This window comes from Diabrotica virgifera, chromosome 5 (assembly GCF_917563875.1).
Source record: "Diabrotica virgifera virgifera chromosome 5, PGI_DIABVI_V3a".
In the NCBI taxonomy this organism is placed as follows: domain Eukaryota; kingdom Metazoa; phylum Arthropoda; class Insecta; order Coleoptera; family Chrysomelidae; genus Diabrotica; species Diabrotica virgifera.
In genome coordinates, this window is record NC_065447.1 from 157,767,726 (window position 1) to 157,789,906 (window position 22,181).

At 32.9% G+C, this 22,181-nt stretch overlaps 1 protein-coding gene across 2 annotated transcripts in view; it reads right to left on the reverse strand.

The window, feature by feature from the left end:
- The window catches only part of LOC114341617 (folylpolyglutamate synthase, mitochondrial), a 56,470-nt gene that overhangs the window by 24,623 nt on the left and 9,666 nt on the right, over window positions 1-22,181 (reverse strand). For both annotated transcript variants that reach the window (XM_050650489.1, XM_050650488.1), the window contains exon 4: window positions 12,966-13,102. In XM_050650489.1, coding sequence (XP_050506446.1) covers window positions 12,966-13,102 — 137 coding nt within the window. The remainder of the gene's footprint in view (window positions 1-12,965; window positions 13,103-22,181) is intronic.

Sequence of the window (22,181 nt, forward strand, 5' to 3'; positions counted from 1 at the left end):
AGAAGCGACTACAGTAGCATTAATAACACAAGTCGTATCAAGACATGCAGTTCCTTTAGAGTTACACTCTGATCAAGGACGAAATTTTGAATCAGAATTATGGTAAAAATTAATGAAAATCTTGGGCAATAAAAAAACTCGCACTGCAACTCTCCATCTGCAATCAGACGGAATGGTCAAAAGACGTAATAGAACTGTTAGTCAATACCAATAGACGTAATAGAACTGTTTGATAGATCAAAAACTTTAATTTCTCTCATTCCTACTAGCGCATAGAAGTTCCGAACATGACGCGACAGTTTTTTTTTCACCGATGATGATCACCGGAAGAAAAATAAAGCTTTCCCAAGATTGCCTTCCTGTGAAAAAGGACGTTCATCCCTGACGTACATTGAAAACTTCAAAGAAAGATTGGAAAAATCTACGAATTTACTCTACGGAATTTGCTGATAAAAGTTTGAAGCTTCAAAGCGATAAAGCCAAGACCAGGCTCGAATGTTTGTACTCTACCGGGACAACCTTCGAAAGAGGTAACACAGTATGGTTGTACAATTCCAAACGTAAGAAATTACTTTGTCCAAAACTTCAATGAAACTTGGAGGACCAAACACCGTCTTGAAAAAAATAAACGATCTAATCTACCGCATTCACTTTTCAGCGGTAGTAGGTTCCTGACAGACCAGTTATTCGAGGAATAACTTTAAAGGAAGGAGTAGTGCTTCGACAGTTTCGTAACATTTTTTGCATATATTGAAAAGTCCCTTGACCGAAAAAAGCAAGTATTAAAAATCCAGAATGTTCGAGACGTCATCGAAAAATCCCGAAATGTCTAGTAAGGTCTGGAACATCAGAAAATGTATATAAACACACAAATTTGACAGTTCAAGTAATAGAATTTGATTTTTTGAATAGTTGTGTCATTTAGTTAATGTTGTGTAGTGCATTCAAGCAAATTCAATTGTTTGAAAACATGTACCTAACTAAAGATAACGATAAACTTCCAAAAGCTTAAACTATTAATTAAATCAATAATATACGCATACCAAGTTTTATGCATTAACAGTTTCATTGTTATTTAAAAGATTTGTGTTGACATTGTTAAATCAAACGTTATTCCCGTGTGTAAGTAAACCATTTAAAGTTATGTGCATGTCATGATAATATAGTCATGGTAAAGATACAAAAATAAATATTTAACATTTATTTTTGTACCTGAAAGTAATTCTCTAGTCTTTATTTTTTACTATGAATTATTGAAACATGAGGATATTCGCAATATGTGTAGCGCACTGCCTACAAAGAATGTGGTTGAGTTTGAGACATGTTATTTCATTTCCATGAGTAGTCTAGTCGCAACATAGGGGGTCTCGTGGACAATTCTAGCTCGCCGTGATTTGATGGTGGTATTATAGGTTTTTTGGGTCGCCGAATCCAATGGAAGTGGTCTGGAAGCCCAAAAATGGTGCGTTGAATTGTTATTAACAAATTATGGTAAAATTAGGTATTTTTGAGGAATTATTAGAAGCCCTGTAAATAAATTGATGGTGTTAAGGTCTTCTCTGGTGTGTTTTTGGTCGCTGAATCGAATACGACTAGTCGCGATTACTCAAAATATATTATTATTTTGTTAATAACAAAATAATTGTTTATTTGCCGAAAAGCTCGAAATATTGCGCTATCTACAGCAAGTCTGTAGTCTTTTTCATGGTATTTTTATACGCTAAATCGATCGCCACTACTAGCTTAAACCACGTTCTGACTTTGTTATTAATAAATTATTGCAAAAATAACGGTTTATAGTACGTTTACTCACGGTTTTTGCTCTAAATTTAAAAAAAAAACAATTGGATTGACATGAAATTTGGCACACATGTAGTTAACATATCAAACAAAACAAGTGATATTGTACTGATGTGTGCTTTTGCCATGGGGGCGAGTTTCACTCCTTTTCGTGGGTGAAAAAAGAAACCTTTAAAATAAGTCCGGAAATGGATAAACTGATTAATTCTAAGCAACTTTTGTTCTATACAGTTTTTCACTAAGTCAATACTTTTCGAGTTATTTGCGAATAAATATGTTCAGTTTTCAACAAAAAAACCACGTGTTTGGTGGTTTTATAAGCACTTTCGAACTAATGAAACTTACAGATCATATAAATACGACATAAGTAAAGCAACTTGTGAAGTGGTAACAATTAATTTCATTTGAGATGCTAATTAGGGGGTGATTTTCCCGTTTTTTTTTTAATAAAATAAAAGGGACCAACTTTGTTTTGAGCGTAACTTGCTTGTTTTTGATACTAAACACTTTGATACAAAAAAACAAGAATAAAGTTTTTTTACAAGCTTTAAAAAAGTTGTAATGAGTTTTCCTCAAAAAGTGCTTCATTTTTTGGTTATTTTATGTTGAAATATTAGATTGGGAATTTGACAAATATGAACCTGTTGTTCATTAGCTACAACTCCGCTTCTACTGGGTCTACGGACCTCACATTTACACCAATTTTTTCACTTTTTTATAGTCTAAACAGGGTGATTGATTAGTAAGGTAAAGCTCAATATATCCGCTATAGTAACAGATAGCAATAAAGTTAATAACAAAAATTGTAGCCAACTTTAAGCTTCACATTTTAAAATTAATTAGAATGTTACAGGGTGTTCGATAACATCGTGGCAGACCAAACTTATGTTTTTTTTAATGGAACACCCTATATTTTATCTTATATTCGAAATCTTCTTACCTTTCCCATTACAAAAATATAAAGGTCTGTTATGTTATACCGGGTATTTACAAAGTTATAGCTAATTTTCTATGAAAATCGTAACAAGTTCAGCTCCCTGTATAAATAAAAATAAGCACAAGAGCAATGGTTTATTGGTGCCATATTTTTTATTTATTGTCAAAATTTTACAAATGATTGACATTGCTAATTTTCTTTATATCGAATACAGGGTGAGTCCAAACGCAAGTATATTATTTTCTCAGTAATTTTAAATGGAACACCCTATATTTTATATCACTATTGAAAAGTAACATTATCGTACTTTAGTTTGTATACAACATACGTTGTATACAACATACGTTGATCTGGGTGGCCACCCAGATCACCAAAATTTAATAAACTGGACTGATTTTTTTGGGGTTACGTTAAGAATGAAGGTTATAAAATGTCTCCTACAACAAGGGATGAGATGAAAAATAGAATACAAAGTGTATTTCGAAGTGTTAATTTACAAATGCTTCGTAGTGTAAGTAACTCATTCACTCAACTTATTTTGAACACCTTATGTAATTAAATATATAAAATATTTTACTAAAAGTAGCTTTTAATTTTTTCAAAAATGTTGTATTTCGTGTTCAAGTTTTTTTTTGTAAAATTTTTTACTGATAAATTATTTTTCGTTCTTTATTTGTTACATTGTTACATTTACATACAAAACTAGTTTTTAATTGTTTTCAGAAAATGTTGTATTTTGTGTTTGTGTTTTTTTCTTTGTAAAATGTATTACTAATAAATTATGTTTCTTTCTTTATTTGTTACATTTACATACAAAAGTAGTTTTTAATTGTTTCAAAAATGTTGTATGTTGTGGTTGTGTTTTTTTTTGGAAAATTTATTACTAATAAATTATTTTTGTTTTTTTATTTGCTACATCGATTACCGGATTGATAACCAGTAATCTTAAATTATTAGTTTTAAAAAATTTAGTGATGGCCTACTTAAAATTTGGAAAGATTTAGACCCCTAATTAATAATTTGCTCTGAAAAATTAAAATATCTCGAAAACTAATAAATTTAGACAGGGAATATTATAAAAAAAATTAAAGTACGGTAACGGCACTTTTCGATAGTGACATAAAATACAGGGTGTTTCATTTAAAATTACTGTGAAAATAATGTACTTGAGTTTTCACTCACCCTGTATTCGATATACAGAAAATTAGCAATATCAACCATTCTTAAAAATTTTCATAATCAACAAAAAAATATGGCACCAATAAACCATTGCTATTGTGCTTATTTTTATTTATTCAGGGAGCTGAACTTGTTACGATTTTCATAGAAAATTGGTTATAACTTTGTAAACACCCCGTATAACATAACAGACTTTTATATTTTTGTAATGGGGAAGTTAAGAAGATTTCGAATATAAGATAAAATATAGGGTGTTTCATTAAAAAAAACATAAGTTTGGTCTGCCACGATGTTATAACACCCTGTAACATTCTAATTAATTTTAAAATGTGAAGCTCAAAGTTGGCTACAATTTTTGTTATTAACTTTTATTGTTATCTATTACTATAGCGGATCTATTGAGCTTTACCCCACTAATCAATCACCCTGTATGTTTGCTAAGAAATTTTTTTGAAAACATACTTACTTTTTGAGTTATTTGCGAAAAACCGTCTAAAAACGTGGGTTTTTTGTTGAAAAATGAACATATTCACTCGCAAATAACTCGAAAAGTATTGATTTAGTGAAAAAACTGTATAGAACAAAACTTGCTTAGAATTAATCAGTTTATCCACTTCCGGACTTATTTTAAAGGTTTTCTTTTTTCACCCACGAAAAGGGGTGAAACTCACCCCCATGGTAAAAGCACAGATCAATACAATATCACTTGTTTTGTTTGGCATGTTAGCTACGTGTATGCCAAATTTCATGTCAATCCAAGCGGTTTTTTAAAATTTAGAGCAAAAACCTTGAGTAAACGTACTATAAACCGTTATTTTTGCAATAATTTATTAATAACAAAGTCAGAACGTGATTTAAGCTAGTAGTGGCGATGGATTTAGCGTATAAAAATACCATGAAAAAGACTACAAACTTGCTGTAGATAGCGCATTATTTGGAGCTTTTCGGCGAATAAACAATTATTTTGTTATTAACAAAATAAGAATATAATATTTTGAGTAATCGCGACTAGTCTTGTTCGATTCAGCGACCAAAAATACACCAGAGAAGACCTTAACACCATCAATTTATTTACAGGGCTTCTAATAATTCCTGAAAAATACCTAATTTTACCATAATTTGTTAATAACAATTAAACGCACCATTTTTGGGCTTCCAGACCACTTCCATTGGATTCAGCGACCCAAAAAACCTATAATACCACCATCAAATCACGGCGAGCTAGAATTGCCCACAGGACCCCTTATGTTGCGACTAGACTAGAGAGATTACGCAGTGGAATAACAATGACATGATAAAACACTGGATGAAGCAATTGTAGAAATATTTACTCAGAGATAAAATAAAACCATTACTGAACAACACACTTCGGGACCTTCTTCTTCTGCACCTATAGTGCGTTGGCGAATTATCTTATGGTCAGACATGCAGTATGCCTGTTTAATTCCTTATACAAATTTCGTAGCCACATTTGTTTGCGACCTACTCCCCTCTTGCCGTCAATCTTTCTTTGGATGATTAGTTGAAGGATTGCGTATTGTTCCCCTCTCAGGGCCTTCTTCTTCAAGTGCCCTCTCCGTTGCGAACGTTGGCTATTAACATGGCAATTCTGATCTTGCTTGCGGCACTTCTGAATAGTTCGACTGATGCGAGCCGGAACCACTTCCGCTGATTTTGGAGCCACGAGTGTCTTGTCCTGCCTGGCCCTCGCTTACTGTCTATTTTCTCCTGGACAATCAATTGCAGTAGACGATACTTATCGTGTCTCAATTTGTGGCCTAGATATTCAAGTTTCTTTACATACAAAAATAACAATACTCTTGTGACGAAGCTTAATCATTTTGTTTTATATGAATGATTTAAAATTAATGGCTTCCACTCGAAAACCCCTAGATCAGATGCTAAAAACTGTAGAAACCTTCTCTAATGATAATATGCCATGCACTTCGGTCTTAACAAGTGCCGTATCTTTAATAATACAGGGTGAGTCATGAGAAACTGTACATACTCCTACCTCGTATAGAGGCCCCTATGGGGAATAACAAATGACCATTAAAAAGTGTCTGCTCCCATTGTTTAATAATATACAGGGCGAGTTTCGCATTTTGACAGAAATTTATATTCGTCATAATGTTTGAACGGTCAGATCGATGTGTCTCTTATTCTGGTAAATTACCACCTAATCAACTGATTTATTCAAACTAGAAAAAATCAGGTCCGGCTTTAAAAAATTAGTTCGTTTGGGTCTTAAAAAAAATTTCACCCTGTATACGCTTTTTGAAAACTCTAATATTAATTTTACAAATTAGACAAATAGGCAATTAAAATGACATATTTATTTTTTCCCCACACGATTACTTAATTTTTTAGAAAAAAATCAAACTTGACTATGAATTAGAAATTTGGTAAAGCGAACCAAAGAGTAAAAAAAAATTAACTTGTATTACAAAAATTAATTTTTTTAAACAAATATTTGATTTATGTTGCCACCCAATCAACCGATTTATTCAAACTAAAAAGAAACAGGCCCCGCTTTAAAAAATTAGTTCGTTTGGGTCTTAGAAAAAATTTCACCCTGTATACGCTTTTTGAAAACTCTAATATGAATTTTACAAATTAGACAAATAGGCAATTAAAATGGCATATTTGTTTTTTCCCCACACGATTACTTAATTTTTTATTAAAAAATCAAATTTGTCAAAATCGCAATTTTACCATAAAAATAAAAAAATTAAACAACGTTTTTCTTAAAATTAAAAGTTTCACCATTTTTTTTATAACACGTCTAGATCTAAAACTCCCCATAACACTTCTCTTTGGACTCTATAGTTTAACATAGATGTGATCAAATAGATAAATTTTATATTTTTTCACTTAATTTTTGCGATTTAACTTTGCAATTCACGAAGCTGCAATTTTATTTTTAAAAATTCATAACTTTTACGAGAAGAAGACTGAAAGTCTACAACAATTGTCATAGTCTTCACAATGGTAAGAGATATGTGCTGTAAAAATTTCAGAAAAACATTTTTTAAATCAAACGTTGTAGCGAGGTAAACCGTGATTTCATCTTTTTTTTTTTCATGTTGTTCTGAAGCTATTTCCTTGTGGCATTTTTATGATTAATTATGTTTATATGGGAAATAAGCCACAATTAAAATGAAAAAATAATTTTATTAACGTTTCGACGCCCAAATCGGGTGCCGTTGTCAAAATACAAAATATTACTAAAATAAACAAAAATGTTGTTGCTAAGTAAAAAATTCTTCTAATAATTTATTTAATCTGACTCATTTATATTGGCAATTCAGACATATATTGTACATTTTAAAGTAGAAGACTTTAAAATGATATTGCCAATATTTATGAGTTGCGTTCCTGGGACGCAATTTATTTATTTTTTTTTTTTTTCATTTTTAGATTTAAATTCCGATTTTGACAAATTTGATTTTTGAAGTTATACTTCTTTACGCGCGATGAGGGTGAATTTTTATATGTTAAAACCAGGCGCATACGCATCACCCAGGCGCATACGCGCATTATAACTTTGTTCTGATTGGATGTTCAAATGACATGTCAAAAATTATCCAATATGGCAGCTGTAGGACAGCTGTGGTTTGGAGGAAAAGGTAAAGGTAAACAAATGTATAATATATTAGTTTTATTGTTGTGAGGACAGAAACAAAACAGTTTATAATATTGTAGTGACTTTTAAATAGTTTTTAAAAGCAACAGGTACGTAATAATTGTTAATGTATCATGGGTATAAACCTACCTGTTTGATCTGCCAAAATACATAGTTTGTAATAATGTAATACTTTTATTTATATAATTGGATTACCATCAATATTCACCTAATGTATTGTTTTCTTACTATATGTTTTGTTGTATTTTTTTTTCAATTCTAAAGTCCACTTTACATCAACAATAATTGAATAAGAAATTGACAACAAGTTATTCAAGGTCAAATTTGGCTTATACAAAACACAATTCTACATCCAATTTTGCCGTGAATAAAAAGAAAATAAAGAAATTTGACAAAATAAAACATATCCAATTGTTCTATTTCATCAAATTCCTTCATTTTCTTTTACAAACCATACATTTTGTACTCGTCAAATTTGGCCTTGAATAACTTTGTCAATTTCTTGTTCAATTTATTGTTGATGAGTGCACTCATTGAGTGCACTTAAATCATTTCAATTCAAAATTAAAATAATTTGATCAATTTTCAAAATATCACAAGTTTAATGACGTTCTACACCTTCGGCAAAGAATTAAAGATTTGCATGAAATTTTAGTATGTTATAGTTTACTTCAAAAAACTAAGACTTGATTTTTTAAAAAATGTTTTACCGTGCCGTTTAATTACTATTAAGGGTCAAAGTTAAGTTTTAACATGGGCTCTTATGGGAATTCTTAAAAAGTTTAAATAATTTTTAAAAATAATAAAAAGAATAATTTTTAATTATTTGTGCTTAAATTAAAGGTATTTTTGTAAGGAATAACATATTAAAAAATGAGGATTGTTTACCGTACCATTATTAAATAAAAGTGAAATTACTGTTTCGAAATTTAACAAAGTTGGTAGTAGTGAGATCAGCTGCACTCATAATGATATCCGAAACGTACGTGTCAATCACATGACCTCGGTGGTCTAGTTGTTGAGCGTTCGGTCAGAGTTCGAAACGTCCCGGGTTCCAATCCTCTACGATTCATTTTTTTTTAGTTGTTTTAATAAAAAATTTTTGAAAGTGGTAGATAAGAAAGTTAGTTTAATATTTAAATAGAATACAATTACTTCGTTAAAATTATAGAATAGAAGTATAACTTCTTACGTGCGTACAAAGTACACACGCATTCTTTTTTAATAAAAAATTAAGTAATCGTGTGGGAAAAAAATAAATATGCCATTTTAATTGCCTATTTGTCTAATTTGTAAAATTCATATTAGAGTTTTCAAAAAGCGTATACAGGGTGAAATTTTTTTTAAGACCAAAATGAAATAATTTTTTAAATCCGGGCCTGATTTTTTTTAGTTTAAATAAATCAGTTGATTGGGTGGTAACATAAATTAAATATTTGTCCAAAAAAAATTAATTTTTGTAATAAAAGTAAATTTTTTTTAAATCTATGGTTCACTTTACCAAATTTTTAATTATTATTCATAGTCAAATTTGATTTTTTTTATAAAAACTTAAGTAATCATGTTGGGAAAAAAAAATATGCCATTTTAATTGCCTATTTGTCTAATTTGTAAAATTCATATTAGAGTTGTCAAAAAGCGTATACAGGGTGAAATTTTTTTTAGACCCAAACGAACTAATTTTTTAAAGCCGGACCTGATTTTTTCCTAGTTTGAATAAATCAGTTGATTGGGTGGTAACATAAATCAAATATTTGTTAAAAAAATTAATTTTTGTAATAAAAGTTAATTTTTTTAAATCTATGGTTTACTTTACCAAACTTTTAATTCATAGTCAAATTTGATTTTTTTATAAAAAATTAAATAATCGTGTGGGGAAAAAATAAACAGGCCATTTTAATTGCCTATTTGTCTAATTTGTAAAATTCATATTAGAGTTTTCAAAAAGCATATACAGGGTGAAATTTTTTCTAAGGCCCAAACGAACTAATTTTTTAAAAACGGACCTGATTTTTTTCTAGTTTGAATAAATCAGTTGATTAGGTGGTAATAGTGTTACGATTGACCAAAATAAGAGACACTTCCATCTGACTGTTCAAAAATTATGACGAATATAAATTTCTGTCAAAATGCGAAACTCGCCCTGTATATTATTAAAGAAGGGGAGCAGACACTTTTTAATGGTCATTTGTTATTCCCCATAGGAGCCTCTATACGAGGTAGGAGTATGTACAGTTCCTCATGACTTACCCTGTATAGAGGACAGGTTCAGCCCTGTGGTTTCGATATGCAAAATGGCCAGGACATCAAGGCCATGTGTGAAAATGGCATGTATAAATATCTCGGAGTAAAGCAAGCGCGGAAAATTGACCACAAAAAAATGAAAATCGAACTAACTTACAAGTTTGTATGAACGTTAAGACAGCTTAATCGGTCATATCTCAATAGTTAAAATTTGTTTAAGGCATTAAATACGCACGCTTTTTCCGCGCTTAGCTACTCATTTGGTATTATAAGGTGGTCAAAACGGCTATAGAAAGTCTTCAGCGGAAAGCAAAAACACAGTGCAGTAAAGAGAACAAATTTACTGCGGTATCTAGGGGGAATAAACAAGTTGCTAACATAAGAACTTTTTTCAGGCGCAGGCTGAGACATCGCCGCTTAAACTGAAGGAACAAGAAATGCGCATAAAGTAGGTACCTATTAGTAAGAAAAAATGCGCACCTGGATGGGTAAACCTCTGCATGGGCGGCATTTCAATGAGATCAACCAAGGATATGTCGACAATAGAGCATCGAACTATTGGTTTACATCAGCAAAGATGTTTCCCGGGACAGAGGGTTGCCTGCTTGCCATTCAGGATCAGGATATTCCAACTAAAAATTACCTGAAGTATATTGTCAGAGATCCTCAGATCCAAAACGACAAATGCCGATATGGATGTCTAGACCAAGAATCCATCCACATCTTACCGGGGGCTGTCAGGCGTTTGTCGGAATTGATTAGAAACAACGCCATGACTCAGTAGGAAAATTTCTTCACCAAGAACTAGCTAGCAAACTTGGACTTCTCCAGACCGGCCATCTCCTTTATTATCATTACGTAACTGATATAATGCTTGAAAACGACAACTACAAGCTATACTGGGATCGCACTGTGCTCACAGACCAACTAGTAGGGCATAATAGACCGGATCTCATACTAGTTAATAAACTTACTAGGCAAACAACATAAAGGCAAGCCGCATATTGAGACACATGCGACAAAAGCCACGCAGGGCAACACACGCCACGTTTCTGTATCGTGTGGCCAACATTGCACGCCCGAATATTGAGACACAGCGCAGCGTTGGCCACGAATGTCCCCAAAAAAAGATACGTCGCTCAGTGTTCGAGACACAGAATCGTGTGCGTGCGTGCGTGTTCGTTAGGAAAAATGCAGGAACTGTGTGAATTGTGTGACAATATACGTTAAGCCGACTCAGCCCATGAATTTCGTGCAATGTGTTGTTTGTGCTGCCCTGCGTGGGTTGTGTCGCATGTGTCTCAATGTACGCATTACCTAATAGATGTGGCGATACATGACAACAATAATCTGTGTGTTAAGCACAACAAAAAGATTAGCCAATTATAGAGATCTCGAAATACAAATAAGGAGACAATGGAGAATGGAAAGTACCCAGACTATACCTATTGTTCTTTCTACTACTGGAGTCATTCCGAAGAACCTCATTAGAAACATCAAAAAGCTGGATCTAAGTGAGTTTTGACTATGCAGAAAGCTATGCTACCATTGACGTCCATGGTCACCTAGGACTCCATAACACGGAAAGAGTCCCACCAGAGCTCAATCCTTTTGACACCCTAAGTATCTGGGATGAGCGAGTTTTCCCCTTACAGGGAGTGTGGGCCGTATGGCTGAATCTGGAAAGTAATATATTTTTTTCTCAATATGTTTCCTGCTCTTTGTAACACCACTCGCCGAATCCGGACTCACAGAAATGAATTTCAATAAAAAAGAAAATAACAACCAAAAAACGTTCAAAAATTGTTGTAAACAAGAAAGTACAGATATTTAAGATACATGTGTATGTGTGCGCGCACAAATGTGTTGGATTATCAAGAAGTAACATAAAAACTAAAAAATCAATTGTAATTGAAGACGAAGTTAATATTAACAAGTAATTGGACTTCGTAAGTCCTAGGTTTTCACCCAAAGTAATGGAAAGTTGAACTGGAAGTCGATATTTGAACTCTTCGTGTAACTTTGCGTCGATTGATATACGATTTTATTAATTTTCAGTCATTTTTGCTAAACTTTGGGTCATCATTGTTTAAACAGAAATGACTTCAAAACCGGAACTAAAGGTTCAAACTCAACTTTTCGATACGCTTCGATTGATGTGTTACATTTACTATTTCTGCGGCTATACTGGCACTTCTAGTTAGAACTTTTTAAACGGAAATGATATAAAAACCCAAATTTTACGTTTGTTCTCAACTTGCTAAGGCAGTTTGAATGATATATCGCTTATACTATTTCGGTGACTTTAAAACAGTACTTACGGTTGCAACTCTAAAACCGGAAGTCCGATGTCAAATTTCTCACCTTTAGTACAATCCTTGGATTATAAGCTTTCATTTGACACCTCATTTGTCATTCTACCTGGTATAATGACGGACGAGTTATATTCGCGGTCGGACGGAGAGACGGACAGACAGCTTAGGTCAAATTTCTCACCTTTAGTACCAACCTTGAATTATAAGCTTTCATTTGACACCTCATTTGTCATTCTACCTGGTATAATGACAGAGGAGTTGTGTTCACAGACAGACAGACGGACGAACAGACGGACGTGGATAAGTCAGTTTTCATATTTTTTCAAAATTGGGTGGAAACAACAAATCACTAAATAGGTCAAAAAAGATATTTTCCAAAAAATTGTCCATCAAATTTGTATCTTCAACTATTTTCAATGGGAAATAAGCCACAATTTTACCAACAATTTTTTTGTGGCGGATATTCTTGAGTTGGGTTGATTTCATGTAATCAAATGAACCATCTTTTAGTAAAGGCGTCCCAGGAACGCAACTCATCAATATTGACAATATCATTTTAAAGTATTCTACTTTAAAATGTATAATACATGTCTGAATTACCGATATAAATGAGTCAGATTAAATAAAGTATTAGAAGAATTTTTTACTAAGCAACATTATTATATTGTATTTTGACAACGACACCCGACTTGGGCGTCGAAACGTTAATAAAATCTTTTTTTTTTTTTTCATTAAAATCATTATTTCCCATTGAAAATAGTTAATTATAAAAATGCCACAAGGAAATAGCTTCAGAACAAAATATGTATCTGCCTACAAAACCACATATTCTTTAAAAATTTACCTTATAACATTTGTACAATCATATTCTCCACCAATCCCCACCTCTAAAATAGCAACATCCACTTTATGATCCAAAAATATATGAAAAGCTAATAGCGTCATGAAACGGAAATATAATGGCATATCTGCTTGATAGTCCTAGAAAGCAAGGAAAAACATTTATATATTACCTAATGATTTATTGCAGAATTATTATAACAGGGTGTTAGTAAATAAGTATGAAAAACTTTAAGGGCTAATTCTACATGAAAAAATAATGTCGGTTTGCTCTATAAACATATGTCCGTAAATGCTTCGTTTCCGAGATATGGGGTGTTGAAATTTTTATTTTAAACTGCCAATTTATTTATTACTCTAAGACCGGTTAAGCTACGAATAGGAAATTTGGTGTGTTTTAAGGGGTAGTTACTGTGCATTTTTTGACATACTATTAAGAATTTTGTATTCATCCTTGGCGCATCTACGGGTAATGGTCTGAATTTAAAAAAAATAGTACGCCACTGGGATATTTCGAATTAAAAATTATTTTTAAATTCCACGTCTAGTTTATGATAAAAAACCTTTCTTGCCTTTTTTTCATATGGTGCACCGTTTTTATGCAGAAAAATAAAACATCTTAACGCGTATTTTTCATTTTTTAATACATTATCAAGAAATATCCAATATAATACATAAAACTAAGCTGGAACAATAACAGAAAATATTACTAATAAGATTTTAACTAGGTGCAGAGCTACAACAAATGTTAAAAATGACCTCCTTTAGAGGTTGCAGAAGAATTTTATATTCATCATTGGCGCGCCTACGGGTAATGGTCTGAATTTTTTATTTAAGAAAAAAATAGTACGCCACTGAGTGCTGGTTCAATTTACGACAAAAAATCTTTTTTGCCTTTTTTTCATGTGCGGCGCCGTTTTTATGCAAAAAATAAAACATCTTAACGTTTACAAAGTATTTGAACTAAGTTTCTATGCATATTGAAACCACCTCAAATCACCCTGTAGATTTAAATTTATGTTTAAAAAGCGCGCATTTATACATATATAAAAATCTACGGGTCCCACCGTTTTTTAATTTTTTTTAAAACAAGGACAGAAATAATTTTATTCCTTAAGTGCCTTCCACCCCATTTAATACGATAAATTTTAAAAGCGGAGGCACTGATATTTTGACTGTAATGGTGCGTGTTTGAATACGTTTTATATTAATCTATAAATTATAGTAAAAATGTGTTACATACATTTTATTGTAAATAGTAAATGTAATAAATTAAATAAATGTGAATGTAATAAATTAAATAATAAGTGTGTGTAAATAAGTTAAAAATAAAGACTAATAAATTTAGTGTTTACAATTAAAAAATGTGTTAAGAATAAGAAGAGTCAAAAAGAGAGCCAGAAGAACAAGATATCAGGAAAATAACATAGGAAAACCTTGTGAATTGATAAGTCAAACAAAGCATTAATAAAACAGAAGCCAAAAGTGGGATAATTACGCAAAACGAATGGAGGAATGGGGCCAAAATATGCAAGAAATATGGAGTCTACAAAGAACTTTAAGAAGCGATAAAACTCATTCCTCCACTACACAGAGAAAACGAAATCGTCCATTCTCTAGAAAAGAAAGCCGAAGTGATGAGAAGGACTCTTCGGGGGAGTGTACATTGAATTATCACCAAGACGAAGACATAAACTTTATCTACAAATTCGAAGAAACAGAACTAGAAACGCCCGACCAAGAAGATATAATAAATCCCACATCACCAAGAGAACTAAATGAATTGATCAGAAAAAAAAACAAGAAAGCTCCTGGTCCAGACGAAATTTGGTATATTTGACAAACATAACAAACGCAATACTAAGATAAAGGCGCTTTACAAACTGATGAAAGGAAACGCATTTAATCATGGTACCAAAGCCAGGAAGGAATCACATATTTCCGAAAAATCAGTCAGGCCCAGCCCAGACAGACAGGCTAGGATTAATACCGGAAGCACAATTCGGATTTAGGGCTCAACATTCCAGCGAACTACAAGTACTCAGACTTACAGAATAGAAAGCAGCTGGAATAAACGACAAGCAATATACAGGAGCAGCCTTCCTGGATGTAAGCAAATCCTTCGACAGAGTGTGGCATGAAGGACTGACATATCAAATGAGAGATTATGGACACCGCGGGGATATGACGAAACCCATTTCGTACCTAAGCGACCGAAGGTTCAGGGTCCAGATAGAACCAGTTCTATCTGAACACGGAATCCCGGAAGCAGACGTTCCAAGAACATCCGGTACACTAATGAACCTTTATGCAGACAACACTGCAATCACGGCAATACACAGGAACCTGGATATCTTCTTCTTCTTCAAATGCAAATCCACTAATGGATGTTGGCGATCACATTTTCCATTAACTCTCTGTTTCTTGCAATGTGTATCAGAGATTGTATGTCGTTAATCCCTGTCCATTGCCTTATGTTTCGGAGCCAGGACATTTTCTTGCGTCATATTCCTCTCTAGCCTTCAATTTTACCCTGGATTATAAGTTGAAGGAACTGGTATTTTTCGTTTCGCATGATGTGACCCAAATAAGCCGTTTTTCTTGTCTTGATGTTTTCGAAAAGCTGACGTTCTTGGTTGATTCTTTTAAGGACATCCACATTTGTGACTTTCGCCGTCCATGGTATCTTTAGGATACGGCGATAAAGCCACATTTCGAAGGCTTCTAATCTGTTTATATCCATATAGCAGCACCGACCACACGTAGCATTTAGTAAACCTTAGTCTCAGTGTAAGGTCGAACTCTGAGCAGGTCAGTACCTTCCTGAATTTTACGAAAGCTTGTCGAGCTTGCTCAATGCGACATTTTACTTCCCTGTCCGATGCCCAGTCTTCAAAAAGCCACGTTCCTAGGTATTTAAATTTGCTCACTCTCTCAATGGACTTAGTATTCAGTGTTATGGTGGAGTTTTCAAATGCATCCAAGTTTCTGGAGATGATCATAAATTTGGTCTTTTTGGTATTAATCTCTAATCCCATTCGCTTACTGTATTCTCCGATTATAGTGACAAGTTGTTGAAGATCTGCTATGTTGTCGCAAATTAAGACAGCTAGTCCAGGAACTGAAGCTTTTCACCTCGCAATTTTTACAGAATGGATCGATTTGCTTGAAAATTTGAGAACCAGTAGTGGATAGTCCAAGGATTAAAATCTATATGATGCCGAAAGGCGCTTTTACTATGGGGGTGGTTGCCACCCCATCTCGGGGGTGGAAATTTTTTATTATATTTTGACCGCAAAAGTTGATAAAAATATTCATTCTAAGCAAAAAATGTTCTATACATTTTTTTAATAAAATGAATAGTTTTCGATTTATTCGCTATTGAAAGTGTTAGTTTTATATATCGAAAAATAAGTGTTTTTCAATAATATACTAATTTACAATTCACTCAATTTTTGCCGTAGAAAAAATTTTCTCATGCCAGTTTCTTGGGAATTAAATAACCTACAATTTCATATTTAAACATTTTTTCGTACCTCTGATGGTAATCTTTCTATTCTGAAGAAATCGACATTTTTACCAAGCTACAAAAATTCGTTATTCGCTTTTAACTCCAGTTTTTTAAAAACTAATCTTTCTAAGCCAGTCAAACTTCTAGAATCTATTAACAATACATAAATAAAGAAGAATGAATAAGGCCAATGACTAAAAACATCGCTAACTTACATTATTATGCTTCCAAATGGATTTCTCCTTTTTTTTTTCAAAAAAATATATTGATTTTTTAACCGCAACTTTTCTATTTTTTATCTTAGAAAGTTGGGCAAAAAAGAATTTTATAGGCTGTTATAAGGTGTATAAGCCTATTAATATTAATTCTTTTTAAAATCCTCAGTCGCAAAAAGAGGTGACTTTGAAAGGGTTGGTAAAGGTGGTTTTTGCATGTTATTACAAGTTTTAATTATCAATAGCTCACTCAATTTTTGCAGTAGTAAAAATTTTTGAAAACCAGTTTCTTGAGAATTAAATTAGCTACAATTTCATACTTAAACATTTTTTCGTATCTCTGATGCTAATCTTTCTATTCTGAAGAAAAGGCCATTTTTTCCAAACTACAAAAATTCGTTATTCGTTTCTAATGCCATTTTTTTAAAAACTAATCATTCTAAGCCCGTCAAACTTCTAGAACCTATTAATAATATAAAAATAAAGAAGACCAAATAAGGTTAATGACTAATTTTAATTAGGGTGGTGATTAGGAGGTTGCTTCAGATCACTTTTTCGCTGAAAAAAGTAGGGACTAACATTCTTTTCAATATACGTCACTTAATTTTTGAGCTAAAGACTTTGTTTTTATTTCTGGAGATAGATATTTTAAAATGCTTTAAATTAGTTTGGACAAGTTATCCTCGAAAAATGCATAGTTTCCTCGTCTTTTGACTTTAAAACTACAATATTTAGCATTTGATGAAGAAGAGCCAACATATAATAAAGTATAGCTCGATTACCATTGGTCTTAAAAAACTAAAAGAAACGGTTTTGTTTATTATTTCAAAAGGTACATTTTTGTTAAGTAAAGTTGTTTTGATAAAACGAAAACTTTTGGAGTTATTAGCCGAAAACTTATTAACAACATTGATTTTTTCGATATAAAACTAACACTTTCGATAGCGAATAAATCGAAAACTATTAATTTTATCAAAAAATTGTATAGAACGTTTTTTGCTAAGAATTAATGTTTTTACTAACTTTTGCGGTCAAAATATAATAAAAAATTTCCACCCACGAGATGGGGTGACAACCACCCCCATGGTAAAAGCGCCTTTCGGCATCATATAGATTTTGATCCTTGGACTATCCACTACTTATTCTCAAATTTTCAAGCAAATCGATCCATTCTGTAAAAATTGCGAGGTTTTGTCCTATTGTAAGCTTCATTACTTGGACTAAGCATCATCAGCATATCGTATGTTGTTGATCAATACTCCATTCACTTTAACCTAACCTGGATATAGCTGTAAGAAATCCACCAACGGCACTGGGTATGATCATTGGCGGCTCGTGATTTTTACAATAGGGGAGGCTATACCTAACTGTAAAATATCTAGACAAATTTGCACTAGCAAAAAAATGCGCAAAAAAATGTAATTTAAGGCCCCATCTTTTGACCATTTTTTATTTACATTTCATAATATCATCCTAATTCATAATTTCATGATATCATCATTTTAAAAATAGTTAGTCTAATAGTAAAAGTTTAATACCAAAGTTTGTGTCGTTTATTTGTTAACAATTCCATCTATTTGTAAATAGATACCTATGCATATCAAAATAAATACAGATTTGAAGTTTTGCAGTCCATACATAATGAAGCTTCAAATTTTTTAAGATACTCAACTGAATTTTTTTAATTCTAAACGCGGCCTACTGCGAATTCAAAAACACGATAAATTACCGATATTTTGCTTTGAGTTAGAGATATCGGAAAAAGTTATTTGAGCAAGTTGTTCCAAATATTATTATAACCCCACATACCAAATTTCATAACAAAATTCGCACTTTTAGATTTTTCATTATTTTTAGTCAGGACCCTAAAATTCGTTGTCCCGAGACGCACCCAACGGAGCTGAGAAGCTACACTGCCTCCCTTGGTATATCTCCGGGCAGCGTGTGATGGCGCCGTAGATACCACTGTTAGGAGACCGGGTCTCCTTAAACGCCTGCTGCGCTGCACGGAGCATTAGCAACGGAGAAAGCTGGGCTTCTCGGCTCCGTTCGTGCATCTCGGGATAACCCAGGGGCTGCCTACAATAATATGTAATAAAACTGAGACGCGATCATGCGTTCTAATGCTAATGCTCCGTACGTATGGATAATTAGTGATAATATGGAATTTACACGTTGTATAATAGTGAGAGTAATTGTTGTTTTCGCGATTCATGATAAACAAAACAGTATAGTGTGTAAAAAATTTATGGGGAGGCTGAGCCTCCCTTGCCTCCTCTGACGAGCCGCCACTGGGTATGATAGAAAAAATGGAAAAGACCCGAGCGGTTATCTTCAAAAAGATAAGAAATAACCAAGAGGAACAGCTAACAGTGCAAGACAGACCTATCAAATGGCAAAAGCTAAATACCTAGGAGTCACAATGGACCCAGGTCTAACATTCACACCAGGGCCGTAACTACCATTGGGGCAACCGGGGGGGCAATGAGGGGCCCCGCAGGGGCCTTCGTTTGGTTGGCCGTGCATGGATTTTAACGAGGAAAATAAAAATATGTATTTTAAAAGTCGATCCCAACGAAATAGTTTCAAATTACACAATTTTTAAAAGACCTTACAGATACACCCTAGACCTCAACATAAAGTTGAGGGGGCTAAGCTGGGGGCCCCGAGACCATAACACAAAAATTTAAATTATTGTCTAGGAAATTAGTTATTTTGGCGTAATAAAACCTAAAATGCCATTGGAAGAGGAGGCCCGGGCTAAGCTGGGGCCCCTGAGACCTTTCGTAAAGATATAAATTGTTACTGAGAAAATTAGTCATTTTAACGAAATAAAAATTAAAATGCAACCGGAATATGGGCATCCCAGCTATATTGTCTGAACCAATTTACCCCAGGCCACATATTGGTACGTGAAAGGAACCACATTGTAGCCGAACAATGTACTTGCATAAAACAGATAAGATGGTACTTGCAAAATTATTTAACTTAAAATAAGGTGATTTCAAAATTTTTTGTGTTGGTCAACTAAAATAGCAATATGTAGGTACAGACACAATCACTGAATAGTTTACACCTTTATTGTTATATTGTAATACTGTAAAATCGCATTGTCGTACGGATTTACTAAATGTCAAATTGCTTGTCAAAAAGTTTAGTGCGTATTGAAAAATAAAATAAGAAATTATTAAAAGCGTCCAAAATGCCGTTTATATCACGCGCAAAACCAAAAGCTATTGCCAAACTCAATAATTTTAACTCAATTTTATTTAAAAAAAAATGCCTTTCTATACTTTCCGTTTTGTTAAATTTTGTAAAATATAATTAAGTATTTTCTATGGGAAATAAGTTTATTAACGTTTCGAAGCCCAAATCGGGTTTCGTTGTCAAAATACAAAATACTATTAAAATAAACAAAAATGTTGTTGCTAAGTAAAAAAATTCTTCTAATAATTTATTTAATCTGACTCATTTATATTGGTAATTTAGACGTATATTATACATTTTAAAGTAGAAGACTTTAAAATAATATCGCCAATATTTATGAGTTGCGTTCCTGGGACGTAAAATATGTAGATTTATTTTACTTTGATTTTTTAATTTTAAACAACCTATTCTGGGTCCGCCACTGACGTAAAAGGCGCGTTTAAACGAGGTAAAATTTCAAAAAATTGGCCACCGGATATTAAATGGTGTAAACTATTCAGTGATTGTGACTGTACAAGAAACTTCAGTCATGAGATGCATTAAAATGAGTTTTTAAGGGGTTAAATATCAAGCATTTTTCCGGACCCCCCCCCCCCATTCCGCTGGTGGATAAACCCCAGATTCCATGGTAGGGGCCCGCAGATCACGTTTGCCCCGGGGCCCCCAACATCGCAGTTACGGCCCTGATTCACACCACATGTTAAGGTGACAAGAAAAGAGCATCATACTACCAATAATTACATATGCTTCTCTTGCATGGGGACACAAAAATCATAGTAACAAAAAGAAGATTCAAGCAGCAAACAACAACTGCCTTTGGAGATTATTTAATATTTTCGATGTTCATATATTACTTTAGGTGCGGCTTATATTTATGTCAGCTTCAATAACATTTCAGGTGTTCATAAATTATATTTCTAGTTGAGGTTTTTTGGTGCCCGTTTATTATTTTTGGTTGCCAAATATTATTTTGGAGACAGAGTATAAAACTTAGTAGCAGGGGTGGTTTCTCCATTGGTTCACTTGTGCAGTGAACATCCCTTAAAAGTTCATTAAAATACAATTTTTTTAAATCTCATAAATATTATAATATTATTAAAATATCTTGTTAATCTCATAAAATCATTAAAATTTAACTTTATTTATTAATCATATTTACTCGCTCTACGCCGCTGGATGCACGTGGCAAAGTACAGATATGCTCTGGTGCAGAATTCAAATTGAACCAGCCAGTACTAACTTACCCCTGTGTTAGAAAGAGAAATCTTAAAATCGGTGAAAAAGCATTTCGCCTATCTAAAACAGTGAGGATTTGTGCAGTGCACACAGAGACCAGTGCAGCGTTTCGGTTCATAGTTTGGAATTTTCTGTTGAGGGATTTAGTTAAATACGGTTAAATCTTAAATACAATATTAATAGTTTTATGATGGAGCCTTATTCAGTGGAATTTATAAAAAAAATGCAAATAGTTTTGAAAATCGACTTCTTATAAAAACGAATGGTCTACTTCGGCCGGAGATAGGTACAAGAATGTGCTATAAAAAACAAAAAGTTTAAATGTTGCTTTATAGTTGAACAATATAAAAAAACTGCGTGGTTGTGCGGATGTGATAAACTACATTCTTTGTTTTGTTTTCCATGTTTAGTATTTTCAAAGAATGAAACTATTTCTTCAGAGTGGACAAAAATGGGCGTTCGGGATTTATCTCATTTATCAACAAAAATTAAAAAACACGGATCTTCCCAAATTCATTTAAAAAATGAATTGCAACTCTCAGATATTGGCAATATTGATGTTCGCCAATTATTAGATTCTGGGTATAGGAAAAAAATGCGCCTTGCAATTTAGCTCAATGGTGGCGTGGAAATGAATGCATTATTTAATCGAAATTAGTCACAGATTTTATGTATACCTACCATACATAAAAAATAAAAAATGATTAATATTCCACATTTATAAACAGGCGAAGCACTCACTATTGATAATTTTTTAACGAACGCCTATGCAATAAGTGAATATATAATTTGGCGAGAACCAGGAAAGTATAATAGTTTCACTAATCCGCTTAGGTCCCGCTGGGTTTTTTCCCCAAAAATTCGCCTGTGCCGCAATTGCCCGCGGCTTTTATTCACCGTTTCTATAATTACATTCCTTAATTGAACACCCTTTTTAAATTACCACGACCCGCCACTGCTTGGTAGGTAATGTTGAGGCTCAATAATTACTTTGGTACTCATTTAAAATAAAGCCTGTCTTAGACATTTATACAAAACATTGATACCTCAA